The sequence below is a fragment of the Leptonychotes weddellii genome, chromosome 7 (genome assembly GCF_054177405.1).
Source record: "Leptonychotes weddellii isolate Sample4059 chromosome 7, ASM5417740v2, whole genome shotgun sequence".
NCBI lineage: Eukaryota > Metazoa > Chordata > Mammalia > Carnivora > Phocidae > Leptonychotes > Leptonychotes weddellii.
In genome coordinates this window covers 22,628,418-22,653,101 of record NC_138375.1, presented here as the reverse complement: position 1 = coordinate 22,653,101, position 24,684 = coordinate 22,628,418, and the positions used below count along the sequence as shown (strand labels likewise).

Below are 24,684 nucleotides of genomic sequence, written 5' to 3'. Positions count from 1 at the left end.
GTGTATATATTCATAAGTTATTGGTCTGTAATTTTCCTTTTCTGTGATGTTTTGTATGGTTTTATTATTAGGATAATACTGGTCTTACATATGGGTTGGAGATACCTTCATATATTAACATTCTTTTGTGTGGCCTTGAGCCCCTGAAGAATCTGGGAAGGAAGTGGACTGGTTCAAACTCATTAACAACTATGGAAAACTGAATAGAAGCAGGGCTAATGAAGCTCTGATGTTGCCCTCAGGAGGCTTATCTGTGTGTGTGAAACATAGCAGGTTACATTCTTAAGGCCAGTAGAGGAGATTGCTGGAGGGCATGTTTCTTTTTTAACCCGGCAGTTGAAAAGTTGAATAGCCAGGCTTGCCCCTCTTGGGTTCCAGGCTTAGATGGATTAAAGGTGGGTTGAGCGGAGTTAGAAGTGACAGAGACAGTTGCTGCAGCTCATAACTGGCATCCATGGCCAAGAGAATGACCAGCCATAGCTAGCATAGCTTTCTTTTCTACCTTTTTTTCATCTGTCACTTCTCTTTTTAAATTGGCTTGCCTTGAGTTGCTCTCTTGAAATTGTCATAGACCATCCTATCTTCCTCTTCAATCAAGAAGTAAAAAGAAAGGCAGGATGAAACTTTAAAATTCCCGTTTGAAGATGTGCGCCTTACTATGGTATTCTGTGAGAGTCTAAGATCAGAAAAGAGCTGTCTAATTAAAAGAGCCCTTAATCACACCCTCAGGGACAGTGTGGCCATGGTTTCATTTTACCCTGCTATCTTGTAGAGTCTCCAGATGACCAGTTCTGTATTTTAATAAGTGGAACCCTGAGTTCCCTGCAGCCCCATTAGCAAGGCTACGCATGTCCTACACGTGTACTTTTCAGTGATGAAAGCATGAGCTTAAATTATCTTTGTCTCATCCATCCCAACTATAGTTGTGGTATATAAATTGTCTCTTGATAGCGCTGTTCAGATGTCATGATATAGGTTTTCTTTTGCTCTGTCCCAAAGAGATGGCTTTCTTACTGTGGCAGAAGGAATTATATCTGAGAAACTGTGTTCTTTTTGAATTCACCATATTGAAAATGATAGCGCATAAACAAATATGCGCTTGTCCTTTGCTGCTTGTGTTGAGAGCCTCTGGCTGTGTACCTGATCTTACTGCTGAGGTAGAATTGAGCCCACATTTCTGTTCCGGAAGAGCCTCCTCGATTCTTCGATGGCTAGCTCTGCTGTTGGTTGCCTGCGGCCGTCCAGCAGTCCCACCTGTGCCCAGCTGTGGGAGCTGTACCTAAGACTCTTCATACACATTCAATTCGACAGAACACTGATCTAGTGCTTTTTGAGTTTGAGGCAGTTTATAGGTCTTTTAGAGGAATTTAAGGCAAGTAAGACAAAGCTCCTACTCACCAGGATGTGTGACCACCTCAGGTGGGATAAACATAAATAACTTAATGTAAGGGGTCCTCTGCTAAGTACTTCAATGAAGGTCAAAAACAAAACATACATAATCTGCTGTGGGGCTGAGGATAGCTCTGGTGGTTGTTTAGGGATTATAGGTCAGTTTTATATTGTACACTTCAGTAATTGAATTCACTTGAGGTGATTTGCCCTCTCCCTTCTTTGTCTCTTAGTTTGCTATTATAAAATGGGATGCAATTATTCCTACTCCTTGGAAGTGTTTGTAGATCTTTGACACAAACACTATCAAATTGCAAGTGTCGGTGGTTGTACCTCCTCTCAAGCAGCCTTGCTCAGAACTTCAGACCTGAGAAAATAAAGAGGGAGTGAGCTACTAATGGAAGTGGGAGTGTGGAGGAGCAAGGCAGGCAAGAAAGAGGACTGAGGGGAGGGGCTCTTGACCGAATTCTTTTCCTGGTCCTCCTGGAAACCACTCCTCACACCCCTGCCCATCCTGCTCTATAGTTAGTGACCACATTTTGCCAGTTCTACCCTCATACTGCCTCTGCATTCAGTCATCTTGCTATTTCTGGAGCCTAGATTCTAGTTTTTAGCTATAACCTGCTTGAAAGCTTTAAGTGATGTCTTATTGTCTACTGGATAAGCCCAAACCTCCCCAGCTGAATCCAGCAACCGAGACCTGGCCCCAGGCCACTTTTCCAGGCACGTCTTGCCTTTCCCTGTGGCTGCGTACACACCAATACCACTGAGGTACTGATTGTGCTATCAGGCTCACTCTTTCCCTTCCTCAAGCGCCAACAGTCATTGTACATCTCCCCCTGGAATGCCCTGGAACCCTGTTTTATGGCCTGATTTTCTTTACTGTAAGCATCTTGAAGGTCTGTGGTCAGACTTTTTCCTTTTTCTTTCTTTCTGTCTTTCTTTCTTTCTTTCTTTGTCTCTCTCTCTCTTTCTTTCTCTCTTTCTTTCTTTCTCTCTTTCTTTCTTTCTCTCTTTCTCTCTCTCTCTTTCTTTCTTTCTCTTTCTTTCTTTCTCTCTCTCTTTCTCTCTTTCTTTCTTTCTCTCTCTCTCTTTCTTTCTTTCTTTCTTTCTCTCTCTCTCTTTCTTTCTTTCTTTCTTTCTCTCTCTCTCTTTCTTTCTTTCTTTCTCTCTCTCTCTTTCTTTCTTTCTTTCTTTCTCTCTTTCTTTCTCTTTCTCTCTTTCTCTCTCTCTCTCTCTCTCTCTTTCTTTCCAAATAGTACTTTTTACAGAGCAGAAGCTCAGTAAATAAGTATTAAAGGAAAGAATGCCATTCGTGATATTATTTTCATCTCAGGTTATTGTTTACATTTCCCTAGAAATAGGGAAACTTGGATGTTAAATAGGAAAACTTGGATGGTTAAGAACCATCAGCAGAGGTTTAAATGGCAGGTTAGTATCTTACTTAATCTGAATTGGCACCAGCTAGGATTTACAAAAAGGCATGAAGTCTTAAATAAATAAAAATCTGTCTGTCTATCAAAACTATAGAATAATTAACTTTTATGGTGGCATCATCTCATGTGAATATGCCACCCATAATTTTTTAAAGTGTCACTGTTTAAACACATAAATCTCAGTTGTATAATTATATTTAACTTGTATAAATTTCAATGAATTGTTACCACAGAAAGGGTCTCTGAAGGATTTAGGCTTTTGGTGGCATTCAGGTAATCCATGTATTATCAGGAAGATCTTTGGGAAAGAGGGGCTAGAAGACTGGTAATGGAAAAATGAGCTGCCTGGTTTCATTTTGTTTTTTGATTGGTAGAGTCATTGGTAGACATCATGTTTAAGAATCTATTGGAGCAAAGAGTGAGACACATGGACTATTTATTAATGTCTCTGTGTTTAAAGAAATGGTAGATGCAAGTTTCAGTTAGTTATACATAAGTGTCTTGCAGTCAAGACAATAAAATATGCTTGAGTATATGTGAATTCCACTGAGTAGATTTGCTGGCTTAAAAATTCACGTTAAATTCCAGAGATGCTTAACCTGGATCCCTAGGTCCAGTGGGTCTCAGATCTAGTAGCTCTGTGACCTCCCCTCCCGCTAAGTGTCCAGGTAGATGTAATGAATAGAAGGAATTCCTGAACTGGGTGGAAGGTTCAGCTGATCTCCAGCACCCCTTCTAGCTTTATTCCACCTGTCACTGGTTGAAGCCTGGAATGGAAAGGTGAGAAAATGTCCATACCCTCTCCGTGGTAGTTACCCGTGGACTTGACCCATCCCAAGATGGTTTTCCATGGAGTAAAGGAAACCCTACAGTAATTACTGTTACAGGGAGACTGTTATGTTTTATAAAGTGCTTTGAATTCCTCAGACCAAATGTGCTATATAAATGTTATAGTTAATCTAGATTTCATAATGCCTTTGTTGATTCAGTTCTCAAAAACAAATGGAGTGTTTATTGCTCAGTAAACATTTCCTCTTGGAGCTTGCTAGTATTTATAAAGAGGGTGATTAAAGAATGTAGAAACAATAGAAGAAGGAACAAAAGCTTTGCTGCTGCACTCAACAGTGACTAGCAGCTCACTCTGTCCATATTTTCCAGATAAACCACTGGATTAGGAATTGTCCAGTATAATAATAAACTGAAGTGGTATTTCATCCCCATTTTTGTTTGTGGCTTATTGCCAGGGTTTAGTCATAGTGTAGATACAGGAAAACATACGCTGGATATGGGCAAATTATTTAGCGGATGGCAGACTCACTATTGAATAAACCTGTTTGGAACTGTGACCTTGTATTTTAACATACTGAATAATAGTCTAACTTTGTGGTTATTAAAATCCTAGACATAGTTCTTGTCTCCCTGAAAGTTTATAAAACAAATTAAAGTAAAACTTATGCCAGTATGAGTTCATTCAAATAGTATATGACTCAAAGCAGCTATTATTCTTTGATGAGATGTCTTATTTTTTAATAAAGCATAAGACAATCCAAATATGGTTTGTCCCCACCCCAGGTGCAGTTTCTGGCTTTCCATGTTAAGTAGATTTTCCTGTACAGTACTTTGAACTGTTGGGAAGAAAATAAAGTCTCTACCACAGAAAATACTATTTTCATTTTCCTGACTTTTGGAAAAGAATAGGGTAATTCTAATTTCTTTCTTTTTAAAAACTCACCATTTCGGGGCGCTTGGGTGGCTCAGTCAGTTAAGTGTCTGCCTTCAGCTCAGGTCATGATCCCAGGGTCCTGGGATGGAGCCCTGTGTCCCCGCTGGATGGGGAGCCTGCTTCTTCCTTTCCCTCCGCCCCTCCCCCACTTGTACTCTCTTTCTCTCAAATAAATAAAATCTTTAAACAAAAACAAAAACCTCACCATTTCTTTTCTTTGTTCCCACTGTCTCTTAGGACAACAGCTTATTAGGTTTCACGAAATTAATTTGGCAAGAAGTCTGAGGGATTAACATGGTACCATGTTAACCAGGGCCTCTGTTTCATGATGCGTTCTCCAAGAATGATGACAGACACTTTTGTTGGAATTCTGCTGTATTTGACAAAAAGCAAAATGCAGTTTCGAGTAACTTCTAAACGATATATTTTTTAAATATAATGTTTAGTCAGGGGCGTCTGGATGGCACAATCGGTTGAACGGCTCTTGATTTCGGCTTAGGTCGTGCAGGGTCCTGGGATCGAGGCCTGTGTCAGGCTCCGCACTCAGTGGGGAGTCTGCTTGAGATTCTCTCTTGGTTTCTCCCCCACCCCGCCCCACTATGCTCTCTCTCAAAAATAAATAAATTTTTAAAAAATATATACTGTTTAGTCACCTTGGCTAATGGAATAGCAACAAAAAGTCTTTTAAAATCTAATATAAATTAGGTAAGACTAAGAAAAATATGTGTGAGGGCCTAATTTCTTTCTTTCTTTTTTTCTCTCTTTCTCTCTCTCTCTGTAAGCTATTAGATTATGAATTCCTCACCACAGCCATAAATTGTTCACTCTTTCTTTTCTTCATTTTCCATTATTTGCCATTAACTGCTTTCCAGAATGCCTTTTTCACATAAGTAAAGGCCATATATTGAAATGAGTGTTCAGAATCACATCTTTGTTGCTCAGATCTTTCTAGTTTTCTTCTACTACATTTGTTTTCCTTTAAAGTTCTAAACTGTGGAGGAATGTTAGGGTGAAAAAATTAACTTAGGAGATATGTGAGATAATATAAAATTGAACTCAAATTACCAAGTAGAAATTGGGTAGCCAAGAGTCATTTAATTTGGAAATAAATATTTTTTTTATTTTCCGCATATACTGAAACCATAAGGTCACTTTAAATATGGAAACTAAACTGGCACACAGGAATCAGAGAACAATAAAAGATGGTATATAATTTTGAAATAAATTGAGCGATAAGCATTTAAATCATGTGGGGATGGGGACGCAGGTGTGGGGGTGTGCCAGCATTGCTGGGGGCTCCAGCAGTTAGGGCAGGTCGCCAGCTGATGTTAAGAATGAGCAGGATTTGGGAGAGGTAACACAGGAGGGACAAGCAGTGGTGTGTCTGGTACAGCGCAGAGGTTGGTCAGCCGAGAGTTGTAAATGGCTGTTGAAAATAGATGAGGGGCGCCTGGGAGGCTCAGTCGTTGAGTGTCTGCCTTCGGCTCAGGTCATGAGCCCAGGGTCCTGGGATCGAGTTCTGCATCAGGCTTCCTGCTCAGCGGGGAGTCTGCTTCTCCCTCTGCCTCTGTTGCTCCCCCTGCTTGTGCTCTCTCTCTGTCAAATAAATAAATAAAATCTTTTAAGAAAAAAAAAGTAGATGAAATGGGTGACTACCGTGGAACTAGATAAAGAATGGCCTTGAAAACCAGGCAGGTTTGGACTTGATAGTCAGCTATTGAATTTTTGGAGAAGATGAGGGTCAGTGTCAGAGATATTTAAAGAAGTCTCTGGAGTCAGGTGAGATCCTGCTCAGTCCCATGCCTGTCCCTTGCCTTCTTTGCTTAGGTCCCAGGGGCTCAGTGTGCTCTCCTTTCCCTGTCACTTTTGTTACCATCCTTTCTGGTTTCCTCCTGTTATAATCCCCCGTCCCCCAGTGGTTTGTCTGTCCACCGTTGGCTCTGAAACAGGCACTCGGGTTCTTCCCATATGCAGCTTTGGACGCATGTCACTTTGTAGCCTGCTTTGACCAGAATCAGGTGTGTCTTCTTCACTTCACAGAGCTGGCCCCCGGTGGCCTCAATAGCGTCCTCAGCACTGCTGCATCAGTGCTTTCTCTGCATCTTACTTGAGTCTGTCTCTTTCTTGACACTTGCCTCCTTTTCTGCAACCTCCCACCCCCCACCCCCCGCCAGTCCTCTTTCCTTTGCTGGTTTCCCTTCTGCTTGACCTCAAGTGTGACCCTCCCCTGGGCTCAGTCCTGGGACCCCTCTTCTCTAGCTGCATTCTCTCCCTAGGTAGTATCATCCAGTTCCATCACCCGAAATCCTGTCTAAACATTGACCACTCCTACTAAAGATTTTTTATCAGCTTTGTTCTTGCCCACGAACAGCAGGTTAATATATATACTGGATTTCTCCATTTGGTTGTTTTGTGGACATTTCAAAGTGAACATGCCTAAAATGCAACTCCTGGGGCGCCCGGGTGGCTCAGTCGTTAAGCGTGTGCCTTTGGCTCAGGTCATGATCCCAGGGTCCTGGGATTGAGCCCCTCGTCGGGCTCCCTGCTCCACGGGGAGCCTGCTTCTCCCTCTCCCACTCCCCCTGCTTGTGTTCCCTCTCTTGCTGTGTCTTTCTCTGTCAAATAAATAAATACAGTCTTTTTAAAAAAATTTAAAAAAATAAATAAAATTTATTGCTCCCCCTGCTTGTGCTCCCTCTCCTGCAGAGCAGCAACTCCTGCTTCTGCCCAAACCTGTTCCACTTTTGGTCTTCCCTTCACAGTAAATGGCACCACCGCCTTTCACCCAACTATGGAAGCCAAAATCCAGGCATTGACCTTCATTCTTTCTTTTCTCCCCTCCTCCATCATCGCCTCCCCAGCCCGAGCCTTGGGCATGTCTCCCCGGAGAGCCACAGTACCCTCCTCAGTGCTTGTCTTCCCTCACACATTCTTTGCATAGCAGCCAGGGTGGCCCTTTAAAAACCTAAACCAGATCGTGTCACATCTCTGCCCAACCAGGGATAGTGATCTGCTGGAGCCCCGAGGGAAGCTGGCTGTGCCACACTTTCTGAGAGGCTGAGGGAAGTTGTTTGTGGACCACCTTCCTGGTTCTTCAGCCTTCTACTTGGATGTGAGGAACTTAGCCTCTGAGATGTGCCTTCCTCATACAGTGAAGGTGTAAATAATGTGTGATAGGCGCTGAGGGGGAGGTATTAATTTTGATGAGAGGAATCTGGCAGGGGTTCGTAGAGAAGCAACATTTCACTAGACCTTGAGGGATGAGTAGGTTTGTGTGGCTCTGTGCACAGGGAAGATGGTGGAAAGCTTCAGGGCGGATGCCCCTTTCAGAGAGTACCACGCAGTTTTGGGACAAGAGCCCAAAACATAGGTGGGAGAGGATAGCAGTGGTTACCGGGACTTGAAAAAGTAGATTAGGCCTCTTTTGAAGGACTTTAGAAGCTAAGTTAAGTTTAGAGTTTGGGCAATGGGAAGCTGTTCTTGGAACGTTGTACCAAACGGATTTTTCAGTGTTCAGTTCTAACTCATTAGAGTACATTCTCCTTTCTCTGACCTACCTGATAGCAGTGTGGAAAGATTAAGTTGTTAGGGTGATAGCTCCTCACTTTAAATCTGATTCTCAGGGGAAGGAAGCCCCCAGGTCGGAAGGCCCGAACCACATAGTAGGATAGAATGCCCCCTCCCTTCCCCAGTAGGTGTCTCATACTCCAGATGAGATGGCAGTCAGTGCTTTTGATTGTGAGGAATAGGGTGGGATGTTTCTTTGAGAAGAGATGGAAGGAATGTAAATGTTTCCCATTTTAAGTGATCTTTTTAATTCTCCTATAGGATTAATCACAATGAAAGGTTGGAGTTCCTAGGTGATGCTGTTGTTGAATTTCTGACCAGGTAAGGAGGTTTTTCTGCTGTCCCCCAATAATTACATTTTATAGGTAACATACTTATTATATTACCTAAATTAGCTAAATAAGGCATTGAAACACCATATTTTGTCCCTTCTGTAGAGCTTGAAAGCCACATGTCTGTGGCTCTTGCCCTGATAACTTGTACTCACTGACGCAGTAATGCACAAGATTGCAAGATGAAAGGCTACTGTCTTTGTCCTGTCAAGTTTATGTTCAAGTTGCCACAGCCACAAGAGATCAGCTTGTCTTGGTCTAGATGCTTCAGAGCTTATATTCAATTTGTAGAGAAAGGGATGATATTTTAAAATGTCATTGCATTTTCTAGGATTTGTCTTTGATCCATTTCTCACTCTTTCCAATCTCAAGGGAAGTAAAACTTACAAGTAATTTTAATGACGAGATTTTGGTGTGTGTATGTATGCATTTATATGTGTTTTCTCCCCAGAAGTGTTTTCGTGTCCTTAATTTGGTGATAAGGGTAGGAAAGTGCATTTTGTGTTTTCATACCCACATCGTTTCTCTTTTAAAGGGAGACAATGCATGCTTCTCTGGGAGCGGTCTTGAGCTATTTGTATTCTCTCTGGGTCACTTCTTTTCCCAAGAAGGACATAATGAGGCAGAGGGGCTGCTCTGCAAGCCTGTCCTCACTGGACACAATAGGACTACATAAACTTAGCTGCCCTGATCAACAGTGGATCTTAAAAACTGGTGTGCGATTTAGAAGAGGCAGTTGCGGTCATGGTCCGAACTGGCTTTCCGTGGGGCCTTCCTCCATATCCGAGCACTTTCCTCATCAACCCGTTTGGCTTTTGTCAGGGCACAAGCAACCACGTGTGCCACTCTCAGTTCTGCTCCTGTCCCCGTCACACCTGTCAGGGACACGCTACCGCTGCTGCCCCGCCCAGGCTTCTCTTCAGAGGCCAATCATAATGCAGCCCAAGCAAAGGTATTTGTTTCCAGGCCCGATTTCTGAGTGTCACATCGGTTTGCTCTCAGCAGTATGTGACCAGCCCTTCAGGTCTTTGTCGCCAGATTTGCCAGAGCAGTCTTTTAACAGAAGTAAATGTGAAAATAGTAGTTAATGGTGTTGTTTGGGTGTTAGCATACTCAGATACACTGTGCTTACTAGTTAACTTTCAAAGACTTTTAATCAAACCCTTCAGTTTAGTTCAATTCAGCTGGTATCTATTGTGCAGATATTGTGTGCCAGGCCTGTTTTTATGACTTGGAGCTACAGACAGAATGTTGTGATGCATATTTACTTATATGCCTTTTTTTTTTTTTTTTTGCAGTGTCCATTTGTACTATTTGTTTCCGAGTCTGGAAGAAGGAGGATTAGCAACTTATCGTACTGCCATTGTTCAGAATCAGCACCTTGCCATGTTAGCAAAGGTATGTCAAATGTCTGACACATTTGTAGTAAAGTCTGACATTTTCGTCTTCAGTCCATGCATAGTTTTGCATTTGAATAAGTAGCTCTTTAGGGTGTATTAAGAGTTTAATATTTTATAGACGAGGAAGGATTTTTTTTGTTTGGGTTTTAAAGATTCAACCTTATTAGTTCTGTTACATTTGTGGCTTCACCAGCAGCTAATGAACTCCATGGTGAAGTAACTTGATAACAGAAGAGGAAAAATTTGACAGATGTGTGTGAACAGAGTTAAACATTTGGGGAAAAGAATAAGAACAGAGCAAAAGAAATGAAGTATTTTGTATTTTCCCTTTGTGTGCTGTTTCTGTATTACATTTGTCTTTGATTTACATTAATAAGCAGCATTATAGCTTTGAATAGAATATGCCTGCCCATTCATACCCACAAGGGATACTTTATCCATCTTTGAGAATCCCCAAACATCACAAATCCCAGTAATGAAGATTTAGTGTTTAGGCTGTCCAGCTAGCTGACTTCATTGTTTGACTAAGAGAACCTTTTCTCAATTTAGATTCACGGTAGACATTTTACTTATTTACATGATCTCATTCCTTTCTTTGTGCGGTGTCTTAGTATAGTAAGTTATAGCAAACAGAACACAGGCGCTTGGATTGGCCATGAGGATTCCAATCCATGCCCCTCTTACAAATAGGGGGGCCATAGACAAATTGTTGTCTCCTCCAAGTCTCTGCTTTCTCATCTGCAAAATGGAGGTGGCATCAACATCTGCCACACAGGGTGGTTGTGAGAATCAAATGAGATTATTTGTTTGAGTTTTAATAATTCAGTTTATAAAGTGCTTGGCACAATCCCTGTTTGTAGTAATCACACAAACAGGTAAATAAATTAGTAGGAGTTGGTTGTTTTTATTGTGGCTGCCACTGTTCTCATTATAAATTATTACATTTTATAGACCTGTGGGTTTATTCAATAGTAGAGGAAACCGTGGCCCTTAAGTCCCCCAACACCAGTGATTCACTGGAAAAGCTTTTTTGGGTTTTCCTTTAAGTATTTTTTTTTTCTTCATTTTGATATAAATGTTGGAATTTGATAGAAAAGACTAGATAAAATCTAGTTCTTAATTTGATCTTGCTGAGGCATTAAGTATATTCCAAATGGTTTATTTTAGACTCTGGTTTTTATGTTAGCAAGAGTATATTATTTTATTTTAGGTAACATCGTAGTCATCATAGTGATGGCATTTGAGAATGTAAACAATGATGTGTTAATGAGAAACTATAGGCAACAGGAATGCTTCTTTGTTTTAGCAGCTTTACCATGAATGAAATTCCACAACTCTACCTAAAACTGCTTTAGTGTTCAGTTGATTTAACTGTCAGATGTTTCCTGATAGGACACGTAAGTGTTCATTGGAAATACATGTGAATAAGTTGTTGTCAACCTACTCCCCCCACTTTTTTTTTTCCAGTTTAAAATGTAATGGAATTGTATAATTATTTTTCAAACAGTTGTAGGGAGGATATTTACAAAGCGTGGAAAATTGCCCTAACAGGAAAACAGACACTGCTCTGTGACACATTAGGTGATGAGTTATTTTGGCCAGTTTCTCCCTTGAGCTTTCTCTATGATCTTCCTCCACCCCAAGTACTGACATTCCCTTAGCATTCAACACCCGTCTGCTCCAGTAGAAGGTAATGGTGGCCTTGCCCTTGGTCTGGACTAGTGGCTCTTAACCACTTGGGAAGGGGGCACTTGACCAAGGATTGCTGAGAATCTCTAAGAACCTAATGAAAGCTCCAGGTCAGCTCTCCAGACAAACGAACACTTCCACACATATACCAGTTGAACACCACTCTCCTTTTTAAAAGTTCCACTAATGCCTACATGAAAAAGTAAAGATGTAGAGCAAGGATTATGAAAAGTTGGAAAATTCATAGCATTCCAGAATAGTTGTTTGTAATATAAAATATGGCTTGCAGTCTATTCCCAAACAGGGCTCCAGAGATTAGCAAACAATTGGATTTTCCCAGTGAAGTTGTGCAACAGATGAAATTTACATATTCTACCATAAGTTCTTGCACTTAGGGATCAATTTTTTAAAAGAGGTGTTTTCTGCTGTTGCATTTGTGGTAGTCAAAACTCATTTGAATATATTTTGTACTCATGAATTCCTAGCAATACAGAACACTGATAGCATTATATCTCTTGTTTTTATTGTCTCTACCTTTTCCAGTGTAAATGGATATGGATATTTTTAACATGCATACTGAGACACACAAAATCTGAGTATCTTATCTGAGGACTGATGAGACTTATATTATCCTATGTTGTTCATTGACTTGTGACTTGGTCCTTATTATGTAACATGTTACAGCTTAGTAAGAATTTATTGAATTGAATTATAGGGTAATGGAAACAGATTTATTGCATGCTTATGCAATGTTTGTATTTTTCTCCTTTTATGGAAAGAATTATGATTTCCATTTATTCAGTCTCAGTTTTATTTAAAAAAAATCATTCATACTGTGTCTAGTTCTTAAAGGACTTGATTTGTATATTATAATACAATAGGATAAGAAATAAGTAGGTACTGAACTCAGAGTAAAGAGAAAATATGGTTAAGGCAGAAAAAGGAAGCCAGAGGTAAAGTTATTATACACAGATATATTCCAAAGTCCTACACAATTTTGACCACAAATTTGGTTCTAAACTTTTCTGAGGCCAAATAAAAAAAGGAAGCATAATTCATTACAAACAATATTCCAGAGCCCGTAAGATAAATCCAACCCCATTGCTCAGAAGATCTCACTGAGCCTTCAGAAAGATAAGTATGGAGACCTCATAAAGGGGACACAAGTACAAAGAGAAAGAGCTGCAAAAATCCTTACCAAATTAAAAAAAAAAGATTTAGAGGTATAAGGCATTTAGAAGTCTTCTGAGGATCCCCATTTATTCTACCACATAGAAATCTGTTGTATAGTACAAATATCAGTACCACATAACTCAGGAATCAAAGAGGTTAACTTTGGGTTGTGTTCGTGTCTCTCTAGACATGTTGGGTGAATCCAGAGGCCCATGGTCTTATAGCATAGTCTTTTTCCAGCTTGGACTAGTGCTTGGTCTGAACTTGGAATTGGACTCAGGTCTGATCATTTCTGAACCATCAGAATTGAAACATCAGAGTTCATAGAAGCCTACTTGGGGAAAGGTTGCGGTTAGTCAGATCTGAACCATATGTAAGGACTCCTAATGAATGGCAAGCTAAACTCTCTTAATATACTGACACAAGGCCAATTAATTTGTAACCATTACTCCTTACCCCCAGGAGAGGTTGAATTGTTACAGTTATGATTTTGCCAAATTCTTTCTTACTTGTCATTTTGAATTTTGTAGAAACTTGAACTGGATCGATTTATGCTTTATGCTCATGGACCTGACCTTTGTAGAGAATCAGACCTTCGGCATGCAATGGCTAATTGTTTTGAAGCATTAATAGGTAATTTCTCTTTTTATAATCTAGTTTCTTACATATTTAAAATGTTTGGAGAGCATATAAAATTCAGTGTGGGTTTTGACTTGCCTTTTGGTTTTTATAGAGATATGTAATATTCTGTGAATATTAATGCAGCCTTCCTTTTGGCGTTCCCATCCTTTTATCTAGGAGCTGTTTACTTGGAGGGAAGCCTGGAGGAAGCCAAACAGTTATTTGGACGCTTACTCTTTAATGATCCGGTATTTATCCTGAATCATTTGATTTTTCTCAGTTATATATTATTACAGAGGATTTTATATCAATTAGTGATTGTGTTTAAAGAGAGTGTAGGAGAAACAAAGTCCCCGAATCTGCTGTAGATGGTAGACTTCAAGGACATCAGAATAGCTTACTCGGCTCTGTTGCAAATGGGAAAGTGCCGTAGACACTTACACGAGGGGCTTGTCTTCTACCTGAAACCCTGTCTCTCCTCGGGGCCACTTACAAATTCAATATGAATACTTTGCTTTATTTTGAAGTGTCTTGAAGTTAATTATGATTTTCTGTTTCATAATCGTTGGGTACCTACCCCATGCAGGCTTACTTGAAGCTATCGCCTTTTGGCTTTTCTGTTTATGATTTGTCTTTATGTAAATTATGTAGACTAGATAAATGTACATTTATTTTAGAAAGTCAGTTCATAGGGAGTTTCTAATAGGGCTATGAATAAAGAGTATGGAAGTACTTTTTTTCTTAAGCAAATTATAGTTTAAGAACAAATGATAGATTCTGAAATAGTTTCTGTTGTTACTAAAGTATTAAGCTATTAATATTGCTAGAGCTACCTTTTTAATCCTGCATGTAATAGAGCATACTAGATGCTTTTTGTACCAAAACAAGTCAATTTAACATTTAAAGGGAGAAGCAACTCTGTATTCCAAATTGAAATGTCATTATAATTGAGTGAAATAGCCCTCATGGAGCAATAAAGAACATAGGAAGCCAGTGTTTTAAGCCTTTCTGAAACCTTCAGCTTAAGTGGCTGTCAGATGTTATTACTGTATTACTTAGGATAGTTTAAAAAAAAAAAACCAATAGTTTTGAAAAATGTGACCTGGATGATGTTCATATCTGAGGATTTGATTTTTTATATTTGTTTTTATAGAGATATGTGATGATTTTATGTGTGTGAATTCTCTCCTGATGGGAAAGTTATCTACAGATGTTCCCTGTTCCCCCATTTTGTCCTACACATATTAAATGAGTGTGCATCTTGATTTATATCTGTAACAGATGGCGTGTATTTTAAGTCTTTTTCTCAAATCTTAAAATATCTTTGTTCTGGCCTTTATCTTTTGTTGGCAATTTCAGCAACCTCTTTACTTTTTTCTTCCCCCAGTCTTGCCTTAAACTGGTCCCCCTACCTACCCCAAGCTCCCCCTAACCCCCCCAAGCTCCCCAACCTCTTCTCCCATCTTACCTGCATCCTCCCCATCCATTCTGTGTTCTTCTTTTCCTAAATCATATGCAGTTATACACTGTGTGTTCTTAATTGCACCAGTTTTTGTTTAGATCCTTTTCTCTCTTTAAACTGCTTTTCTCCCACTTGTCTACTTAGCAAGCTTATCTTATATTTCCAGTAGCGAGTGCAATGCTGGCACTGTTTAATAAATATTCGTTAAAGGAATGAAATGAATAAGTGACTAAATGAAAAAGCAGTGTTTAATAAATATTCGTTAAAGGAATGAAATGAATAAGTGACTAAATGAAAAAGCAGAGTCTGAACATGATCTTACAAATGGGACGGCTGAGATTCAGAATTCATTTTACTGTGTCTTTTATGAAACTGAACAGTGCTTAGTAAGATATGGTCTTTCCATTTCAGCGTTTTCAAGTGCACACACTAGAACAGTCTAATGCATTTGACATCTCCATGTTGGTTTACATCTGTTAGGTGTGGCGCATCAGAGACACTGGTGAACCGTTGAACTTTTTTTTTGAGTAATGGTAGTGTGAAAGTCTAATCAGCTGCAGACAGCCAGACACAAGCCTGTAGACCCACAAAGTCAGATTGATTGAACCCATGTAGTCAGGGAGGCGCAAGTCCTTTCCTAGGCCTGGGCTGGTGCTGGCAGATTCTAAGGCGGGGGGGCCAGGAAAGCAGGGATCAGTTCTCGATTGCTTGCCTTTTCTGAGGCTGGATCAGAAGGATCCAGGGATTAATTTGGAATTGGGTGCTGTCAGGAGCCAAGGGCAGGTTAGCAAAAGTGTCCCCAGTAATCTTTATTTAGAGGATAAGACATAGCAAAGCAGGTCAGAGGGCAACATTGGCAAGAAAGCAGTAGTCCCTCAAAGAGGCGATCTGTTCTGACATTTTACAGCTGCTGGAAGACCTTGAGGGAAACAGTTTCCTGTGAACTTTGCAGCGGGCTTTAACTGTGTCATTCCTCTCCTGTTCACAGCAGGACTGTTTTTCCCTTCCCAGCCTGGTCTGCTGTTCATTCACTCTTCAGCCCAGACCGTTTTTCCTGGTTCCAGGTTTTCATCTTTGTGTGACCCTTCATGGTTTCCCAGTACCTTCAGATCCATTGTTGCAATTTGACCATCCCAATGGGCCTCTTAGAAAGATAGGGAGAGATTACTCTGTAATCTTTCATATTCTCCCACTCCCTCCCCACCCCCTTTTGGTCTTTACATGTCTGTCCCAGTATCTCCGACCCTGGCCTTTCTCTGGAGCTCCAGAAATTAGAATAAGTGTCTTTTCAAATGGCGCCTTGGCAGCTTCATGCGGGTGTTCCACAGATACCTCCTTTCAACATTTTTAGCATTTCAGCTCATCACCTTAATACCAAAACATATTTCACCTCCCTTACTTTTATCATCTAAACCCAAACCTTAGGATCTTCTTTTTGTCTTGAAGCTTTTTTCTTCCCATCTCCATTCAGTTGCAAACTCCTATCAGTTCTGTCCTTAGTATCTCTTGAATTGGTTCACTGTTGGCTATCCTATTGCTTTAGTGTTTACCCTCCTCATCTCTCACATGAAATACTGAACTGGTTGTGATTCCCCACGACTCCAGTCTCTCATTCATACTACATTTAGTGTTGTCTTCTTTTTAATGTACGGATTTGATTATGGTCTTTGATTTCTTTACTGTCTGCCAGAGTCTGTATTATATAACAGAGTATTTAATAGTTTTCATAATCTGACTCCCATCTATTTTTTGTCTCCCATCTTCTCACTTCTCCTTTGTGCCATTCTAGGAATTCCCTTTTTTAATTAAAAAATTTTTTAAGACTTGATTTTTTTAGAGCAGTTTTAGGTTAATAGCCCAATTCAGAGTAAAAATTTCTCATATACCCCTTGCCTCCACACATTCACAGCCTCTCCCATTTTATCAACATCACCCATCAGAGTGGTACATTTATTACAATTGATGAACCTATATCATCACTCAAAGTCCATAGTATACCTTGTATGTTCTGTGGATTTGGACAAATGTATGATGCCATGTATCTATTATAATATCATATAGAGTATTTTCATTGCCCTGAAATCCTCTGTGTTCTGCCTATTAGGAGTTAACTTTTTATGCCTATGTTCTTTGAGACATACTACTTGTGCATTTATGGTGCTCTGCTTTTGATTCCCTCCCTCTGCTGATTTGCCAGATTCCTCATGTTCTTCAGGGTACATCTGAAGAGTTACCTCTTCTTTGAAGCTTTATCTCACACCCCCCAAGCAGAGTTTTCCTTGCATTTAGTACATATCGCTATTATAGAACCTCTCTCAGTTCATTAAATTATACTTACCTTCATTTTTTCCCCACTATGCTCCTTTGAGGACAGGAATGGTATCTCATTTGTCTAAGTAAGCTAATACATAGTATGTATTCAACAAAAATATGTTGCTAAACAATAAGTGTTGGCAAGGATGAGGAGAAAAAAGAACCCTCGTGCACTCTTGGTAGGAATGCAAACTGGCACAGCTACTGTGAAAAACAGTATGGAGAGTCCTCAAAAAATTAAAAATAGATCTACCCTATGATCCAGTAATCACACTACTGGATATTTACCCCCAAAATATAAAAACACTAAAGGACACATGCATCCCTATGTTTGTTGCAGCATTCTTTACGATAGCTAAACCATGGAAGCAGCCCAAGTGTCCATCGACAGATGAATGGATAAAGAACACACACACACACACACGCAGGAATATTATTTAGCCATTAAAAAGAATGAAGTCTTGCCATTTACAGCAACGTAGATGGAACCAGAGATGTGAGGCTAAGCAAAATAGGTCAGTCTGAGAAAAACAAATACCATCTAATCTGTCACTCATATGTGGAATTTAAGAAACAAAACAAGTGAGCAAAGGAAAATAAAAAGAAAGACAAACCAAGAAATAGACTCCTAACTATAGAGAACAAACTGAGGGTTACCAGAGGGGAGGTGGGTGGAGGGATGGGTCAAATAGGTGATGGGGATTAAGGAGTACACTTATCATGATGAAAGAAATAAAATAAGGAAAAAAAAGTTGCATTAATAAATGTCAACGGTCAATGAACATTTTCCAGAACACACTGAAGGTAGAGGTTTTGCCTGGAGCTAATAAATGCTAGAGCTGGGATTCCAATCTGGATTTTTTACAGGATATTTTCTCTGGCACCAAGGTGTGGCAGAACCTGATCTCTGAGTAGGGTAGATGAAAGGAAATGGAGGCAATTGAAATAATCTAGTCGTGAGGGGTTAAGCAGTTATACATGTAAGACATCTAAGGAGATATCACAGTGTCACTGAGTGAAAAACAAAGGAGAAGGGAGAAAGAGGAATCAAGTTGCTGAGAATTTTGAATTTTGGGGATTGGAGTTGGTTGGAAGAGATGGCTGTTTACATTGTTACTGTTGATATGACCAACATTAGTAGTAGTGTCTTCCATGTGCCAGCACTGGGCTCACTGCTTTGCGGAGGAAAAAAGCATGAGAGAACATGAGAAAGTTGCAAGAACGGAGTGATATTCAGCGTAATTCATGCTACAGAGAATGCAAGGAAAAGGTTATTGAATTGGTTAAGAGAAGCTCTCTAAAGTGCCTTAAAAGAACAGTTTGATATTTAGGTTTTGTTTTTTTGTTTTTTTTAAAGATTTTATTTATTTATTTGAGAGAGAGAGAGAGAGAGCACATGAGAGGGGGGAGGGTCAGAGGGAGAAGCAGACTCCCTGCCGAGCAGGGAGCCCGATGCGGGACTCGATCCCGGGACTCCGGGATCATGACTTGAGCCGAAGGCAGTCGCTTAACCAACTGAGCCACCCAGGCACCCTGTTTTTTTTTTTTTTAATATTGGCCAAAAAAATCCCCCAAACCCTCTAAGTGGGTTGCAAGTTTTCCAAAAATATTGGGTATTTTATTTCATTTTGTCATCATGTGTGTCACAGTGATAATAAATATTCTTAGACTTCTTCCCCCCCCAAATTTTTTAAAAATATTTTTTCCCTCTTTTTAAAAATCTTTTGTTATTTGTTTGAAAAACCTAACATCAAGGCCAGAAAGTAGATTCAGTCAGAGGCTCCCTAGAGTCTAAAACTGAAAAAAAAAAAACTTTAATCCTGAGGAAGTTCTAATTATAACTGCCTCTAGATTTAGCTCAGTGGATAAAATAAGGTACTGGGCTTCTCCATAAAATTCACTCATTTTCATATTTCAAGGAAACATTTGTAGTGACCTGTGGTAAAAGTGTGGTCTTATAGATCTGAGAGTTTAGGAACTAGATTTGGATGTTTTCCACCCCACCTTAAAGCAGCTCAAATGCTAATGAATGAGTGCCTAAAATAAAAGATACCTGAGATGAGTTTTAATTACAAAAGGCAGAGCTGATGCACATTTCTGGGGAATGGTAAACTAAAAAATATGATTAAAACAGCAACTCAATCCCGTGTATTAGGTTAAGCAAATGTGTAACTGAGTTTTAAAAGGTATCTTTGACTTCTGGGGGTGGAGGTGGCTCTTTTCCTCCCCAGCTTAATAGGCTAATTAGAGTCACTACAGGCAGTTTGAGTGGTGAATACACTTAAAAAAAAATTAGTTTGCTAGCACTATTGAATTTGCAATAAGTAGAGTCAGCATCTGAAATAGTTCACTATTTCAAATAATGGCATTTTATTTAGTACTCCAGAGTGTGTTAAATGGCTCCCTGGAGCATTAAAGGCATCACTCTATTTTCCAGGACCTGCGCGAAGTCTGGCTCAATTATCCTCTCCACCCACTGCAAGTAAGTGCGACCTTCCTGTCTGCAGTGAGCTTTATAGCTCCGGGTAGTCCTGTTACTTTAGTTTGCCTATTTTTCCCTCCTGCTTTTATCAACCTTTGATTCCCTTCAGTCACATTATGACTTTAAGCTGGGGTGTCAAGCAGAACTGGAAAACTTTGCAACAAATAGTAAAATGAACCCATGTGTTGCATTTGTGCTTTGGGGTGGGGTGAGGGGAGCACTGGGGGTCACCTTCCCTCATAAGACCAGAGGAATACTTGTGTGGTTGTGGTGTGGTGCCCTCTCTCCCCCAAAAAAGTGATATTCAAAGCTTAATATGTTGTTTCTAGTGTATCTCCCTGGCTGCTATTAAAGAGAAAATAATGTGGAAGCAAGTGTGTGTTTAGTAAAAAGAACAAATACAAAATTAACATTGCTAAATTGTAACCTAATTTAGATCTTGGAAATTGAGGGCTTTGACTCAGATTGCTTAAAACATATTGTAAATTAAAATTTTAGTACAGTGTGATGACTTTTTATTCAAGATTTTGGTATTTAAAAGATCTGTATGTGGTGACATCCTTTTTCCCAGTTGGTTTAAAAACTCTTTGTATTCTTTCCTTTTATTTCTGTTTTACCTGGAGACATATATGTATGCATATATATATATATATTCTCATACACATTTTTATATGTGCATGTATGTATATGTACATTATACATATATAAGAAGCACTAGTGGCTGAACTCTAATGAGAGGCTTTACAGTAATAAATGGCATTAATTCAGAGAACTTTAGAAACATTAGTATGAAATTGTCCAAAGTTGTTGAAAATGTTCACTTTAATTACTCTTCTCGTATATGCTCTCACTTTTGCATTGAGTTGTTCAAGACTTATTGTTTTGTGGAGCACCTGCCGGGTGGTACAGTAATCTCCAGTGTAAGCTAAATCCAGCTTTAATCATGTTCATTTGCCAAAATAGGCTGGTCCCTAGAAGACACACAGAGGTCATATTCCCCTCATAGGGTGGTTCTCAAAGGTCAGTCTCCATACCAGCAGCCTCTGCCTCTCCCGGGAACTCGTCTGACAGGCAGATTCTCAGTCCTTACTCCAGACATACTGAATCAGAAACTCTGGGAGTAGGGCCCAGCCATTTGGATGTAATAGGCTCTATAAAGGTTCTGATGAACGTGAAAGTTTGAGAACCACTGCATTACTAGATATACATATTCTCCATGAGCAGTTCTTCACTTTGCCCATTCCTTGGAGAGTTAGTATAATACGTGGGATTTTGAACTATCTGTGTACAGTACTTGGCCTTGAAACTTGATAGAAGATTGGAAAATATTATTTGAGCCTTCTTTAAATATTAGGTTTGTTTGCCATTCTAAGGGATGAGAAAGAAGCTTCCGTGTTTTATTGGCATTTCAGAAATTTCTGCCCATGGGAGAAGGAATTTTATAAAACACTATCCTAGAGTTGATAATTACTCTTGTAACCAAAAACTGCATGTGATTTTTATTTATTTTTTATTCTTTTCCTGCAGCTACAAGAGCCGAATACTGATCGACAACTTATTGAGACTTCTCCAGTTCTGCAGAAACTTACTGAGTTTGAAGAAGCCATTGGAGTAATTTTTACTCATGTTCGACTTCTGGCAAGAGCATTCACTTTGAGAACTGTGGGATTTAACCATCTGACCCTGTAAGTTAGATTTAACCATGCAGTCCCAGTGTGACCATTTAGACAGGCAGTCCCAAACCTTTGCTGCGTGCCTTTCAAAGGAATTGGGATTTCAAACATATTTCTAGGAAAGTCACATCATGAGATGGGTGAGTAGCCAGACACTGGTGTGGATCAGGGGATAGGTTCCAATCCAGTATTTTTGGTTTCATTGTCATGCATCTTATTTCTTCATAAAGTGTAAGAAAAGCATGAAGGAAGTAAAAATTTTATCTGTAAAGGAACAGATACTAAGTATTTTAGGCTTTACAGGCCATGTGGTCTCTGTTGCAGTGATTCGACTCTGCTCTAGTAGCGTAAAAGCAGCCACAGAGAAAATGTAAATGAGTGGGCATGGCTCTGTCCCAATTAAAGTTGCAAAAACAGACTGTGGGCTGAAACTGGCTCTCCATCCTAGCTCTAGATGAATGATTTGGATATGAGCTAATATAATAATTAGGAAAATAACCAAAATGTTATTTCTTTGCCTGTTGTTTTTTATTTAGTTCTTGGCTTCTCTCCCCCAAATCAAATATTCACAGCTCTCTTTAAAGTGTAGAGATTTAAGATTCTTGTCAGATTTTTTTTTTTTTTTTAGTGTCCTAAAACTGGATTCCAGATTTGAATGATAGAGTGTGTATTTCAGTAAAGAAGTAAAGATTTAACAAAGAAAATTCCTGGACCATTTTGCTTTGTTTTATCTATGTAGGAGTGTTATCTATACTTTATTTTTCAACTGATACTCCTTAAGTTCTGACCAGGCACTATTTACCAGTCTTCATTTACCAGTTATTTAATCCTTAGATAGTAGTCCCTGTACTCTTCTTCGAAACTCAATCTATATTGACTCAGGTCTCTTCTCAGTTGAGGGGCCTTAGGGGATTGTATTTAGTTTTGTGTTTTAAAGCAAGGTGAACACATTGCCTTCTAAAACCGTGCCTTTTTAAAAATTCTGCTTCTTTTTTTTAAATATACAAATGCTTATTGATCTCTTTGCATTGATGTTGTTTTTTCCAGAGGCCACAATCAGAGGATGGAATTCCTAGGTGACTCCATAATGCAGCTGGTAGCCACCGAGTACTTATTTATTCATTTCCCAGATCATCATGAAGGACACTTAACTGTGAGTTTGTGTTAAATCATTCCCTCCAGTAAGATTGCTATGTAATAGAGTGAAGATTAGAGTAGCTAAATATATATTTATGTAATTAATTACTTAGTTCTTGACTTTAGCATATCATATGATTTTGTTCATTTCATTATGCAAATTGTATACAAAACAGTATATGAGAAGAACTTATTTTATGAACTCCCTTCATTTAATGATTGCATACTCTGTGCAAGACATTGACTTGAGCTAGGCTTCATGGGAAGAGCAAATATTAGTTGATACCTATCCATAAGGAGTTTAAAAACTATTAGCAGAAATGAAAAATGTAAATAAATAGCTACAAATACTCTCTCTATGTATATATATATAGGATGTATGTGTATGTGTTATGTGTGCATGCATACAATACATGTACACTGTGAAAAGTAGTAAATAAGTAATTGTAACTAAATATAGGAGAGAACCATGTGAAATATTATGAAGAGGCATAGGTAAACTGATGCACTTGTGCTGTTTAGAAAAAGATAAGATTTCTTTTAGCTGTGGATTTCCAAGAAGGCTTCATGCATATGATGATGTTTGAGCCTTTAAAGATGAGTAGGATTTGGCCACTAGGATTAATGGGAAGAAATTTCTGTGCAAAGATATGCCACACATTGGGCCTGCTGAAACAAAGGCACAACATGAAAAACCAGAAGATAGAGAGACAGTAGGGAATCAGTTTGGCTGGATCCAGGGCAGAGTTGAAAGGGACTTACAAAGACAAGGTTTGATTTATGAACAAAGTGAAACAGTCCCCATTTCTCTCACTTTTGTTTCATTTTATAAAATTGTATTGAGCTTTTCTATTTGTTGCATACTATTTGTACTCTGAAACTGATCAATAATATAGCCAGAATGATGAACAAAGCATATCTGGAAGCCAGTCATGATGATCTCTCAAGGCGCAAGAATAACCTTTGAGAAGACCCTCTAGAGTTGGGCATTGAGAAAGCAAATACTTTCTGGGCCAGGAAAAATAGTAGTGTGCTCTAAGATATTTTGTTAGTGTAGCCTTCCTTTTGTATTATACTAGAAGCAAATAATAAGTCTTTCATACTTTGCATCTCCACGATTTTTATGCATGTCTTGCTTTGAATAGAATTGAATCTTATCTCTACAACTGTGAACCCTGGAAATAGTTTATGTGAGACACAAATATTGGAATTAAGGAGAATATGGTGACTTGACTATGTTTAGATATAATTTTCAGTGAAATTTCTAAGCCTAACAAAATGTGATTCTTTTATTCGCTCACTCAATGAGTATTGTGTTCTTACCATGCCCCATACTATTATATGGGAAATCAGTAATACTATTCTTTTAAATTTAATTTAAAGTTAACAGTTTGATTACCATTTAAAGTTAACTATTTTTGGATGGACAGGGAAGTATTTCCTCTTGAATTAATATTAAATTCTTAAGTAAGAACATAGGAGTATTTACCAAAAATAAACTAGTGTCTAGTATCTTGCTGTGCATTAGGCAATCAATAAATGCTTGTTCAGTATCTTCCATTAGGGAATAGACTTCATCGCTGTCAGATTATCTGGTTGGTCTGAGAAATGGCCAAACCAAGCCAAGTGGCTTGAAATAGTAATTCATTTTTTTGGCCATATAGACGCCACTGGTGAAAATGTGTGACTGAATACACACATTTACCCCTGTATTCCTGCAAAACTAATTGTGAACTCTAGGATTTTGTAGAGGTGGAATGTTCTAGATCACCAAGTTTACTGCTTCCCATCTTGGTCTAGATAAAGGGAAAACCAGGACTATGCTAAAGACTCTAGTTTTGTGTTCTTTCCAAAACTGCTTCAGTGCCATAGCTGTAGTTTGATCCAAAATGTATTTATCAGCCTTGCTGTCTTAAAATTAGAGAATTTTTGAAGAGCTTCTTAGATGGTAAATGACAAAATTATGATATGACGGTTTTATTAACTATATTCATAGAAAGCTTTGGTAGAAATCAATAGGACTGACAGATCTGCTGGTAAAACAAAGATGATCTGTCATCCACTGAGTACATATTTTAAAGGATATGAACTCTTGTCGGGGCTGGCATGGTTGCTCCCTCCCTCCTTCTTGAAACACTGTCCTTCATTGGCTGCTGTCAGCTTCTGTCAGCTTCTGTCAGTTTCTGTCAGCTTCTGTCACGCATCTGAAAGGCTCCCCTCTAGGCCCTTGTCTCTTGTCACGAGAGCCCCTCCTCGGCAGTCTTTTCCACGTGCACACTGTCGGTTT

The 24,684-nt window shown here is 39.2% G+C and overlaps 1 protein-coding gene across 8 annotated transcripts in view; it reads left to right on the top strand.

Annotated features, from left to right (window-relative positions):
* The window catches only part of DROSHA (drosha ribonuclease III), a 117,706-nt gene that overhangs the window by 75,438 nt on the left and 17,584 nt on the right, over positions 1 to 24,684 (top strand). For all 8 annotated transcript variants that reach the window (XM_081825936.1, XM_081825942.1, XM_081825940.1 and 5 more), the window contains 7 exons: positions 8,377 to 8,436; positions 9,746 to 9,845; positions 13,240 to 13,342; positions 13,508 to 13,578; positions 19,543 to 19,587; positions 21,115 to 21,272; positions 22,308 to 22,413. In XM_081825936.1, the coding sequence (XP_081682062.1) occupies positions 8,377 to 8,436; positions 9,746 to 9,845; positions 13,240 to 13,342; positions 13,508 to 13,578; positions 19,543 to 19,587; positions 21,115 to 21,272; positions 22,308 to 22,413 (643 nt within the window). The remainder of the gene's footprint in view (positions 1 to 8,376; positions 8,437 to 9,745; positions 9,846 to 13,239; positions 13,343 to 13,507; positions 13,579 to 19,542; positions 19,588 to 21,114; positions 21,273 to 22,307; positions 22,414 to 24,684) is intronic.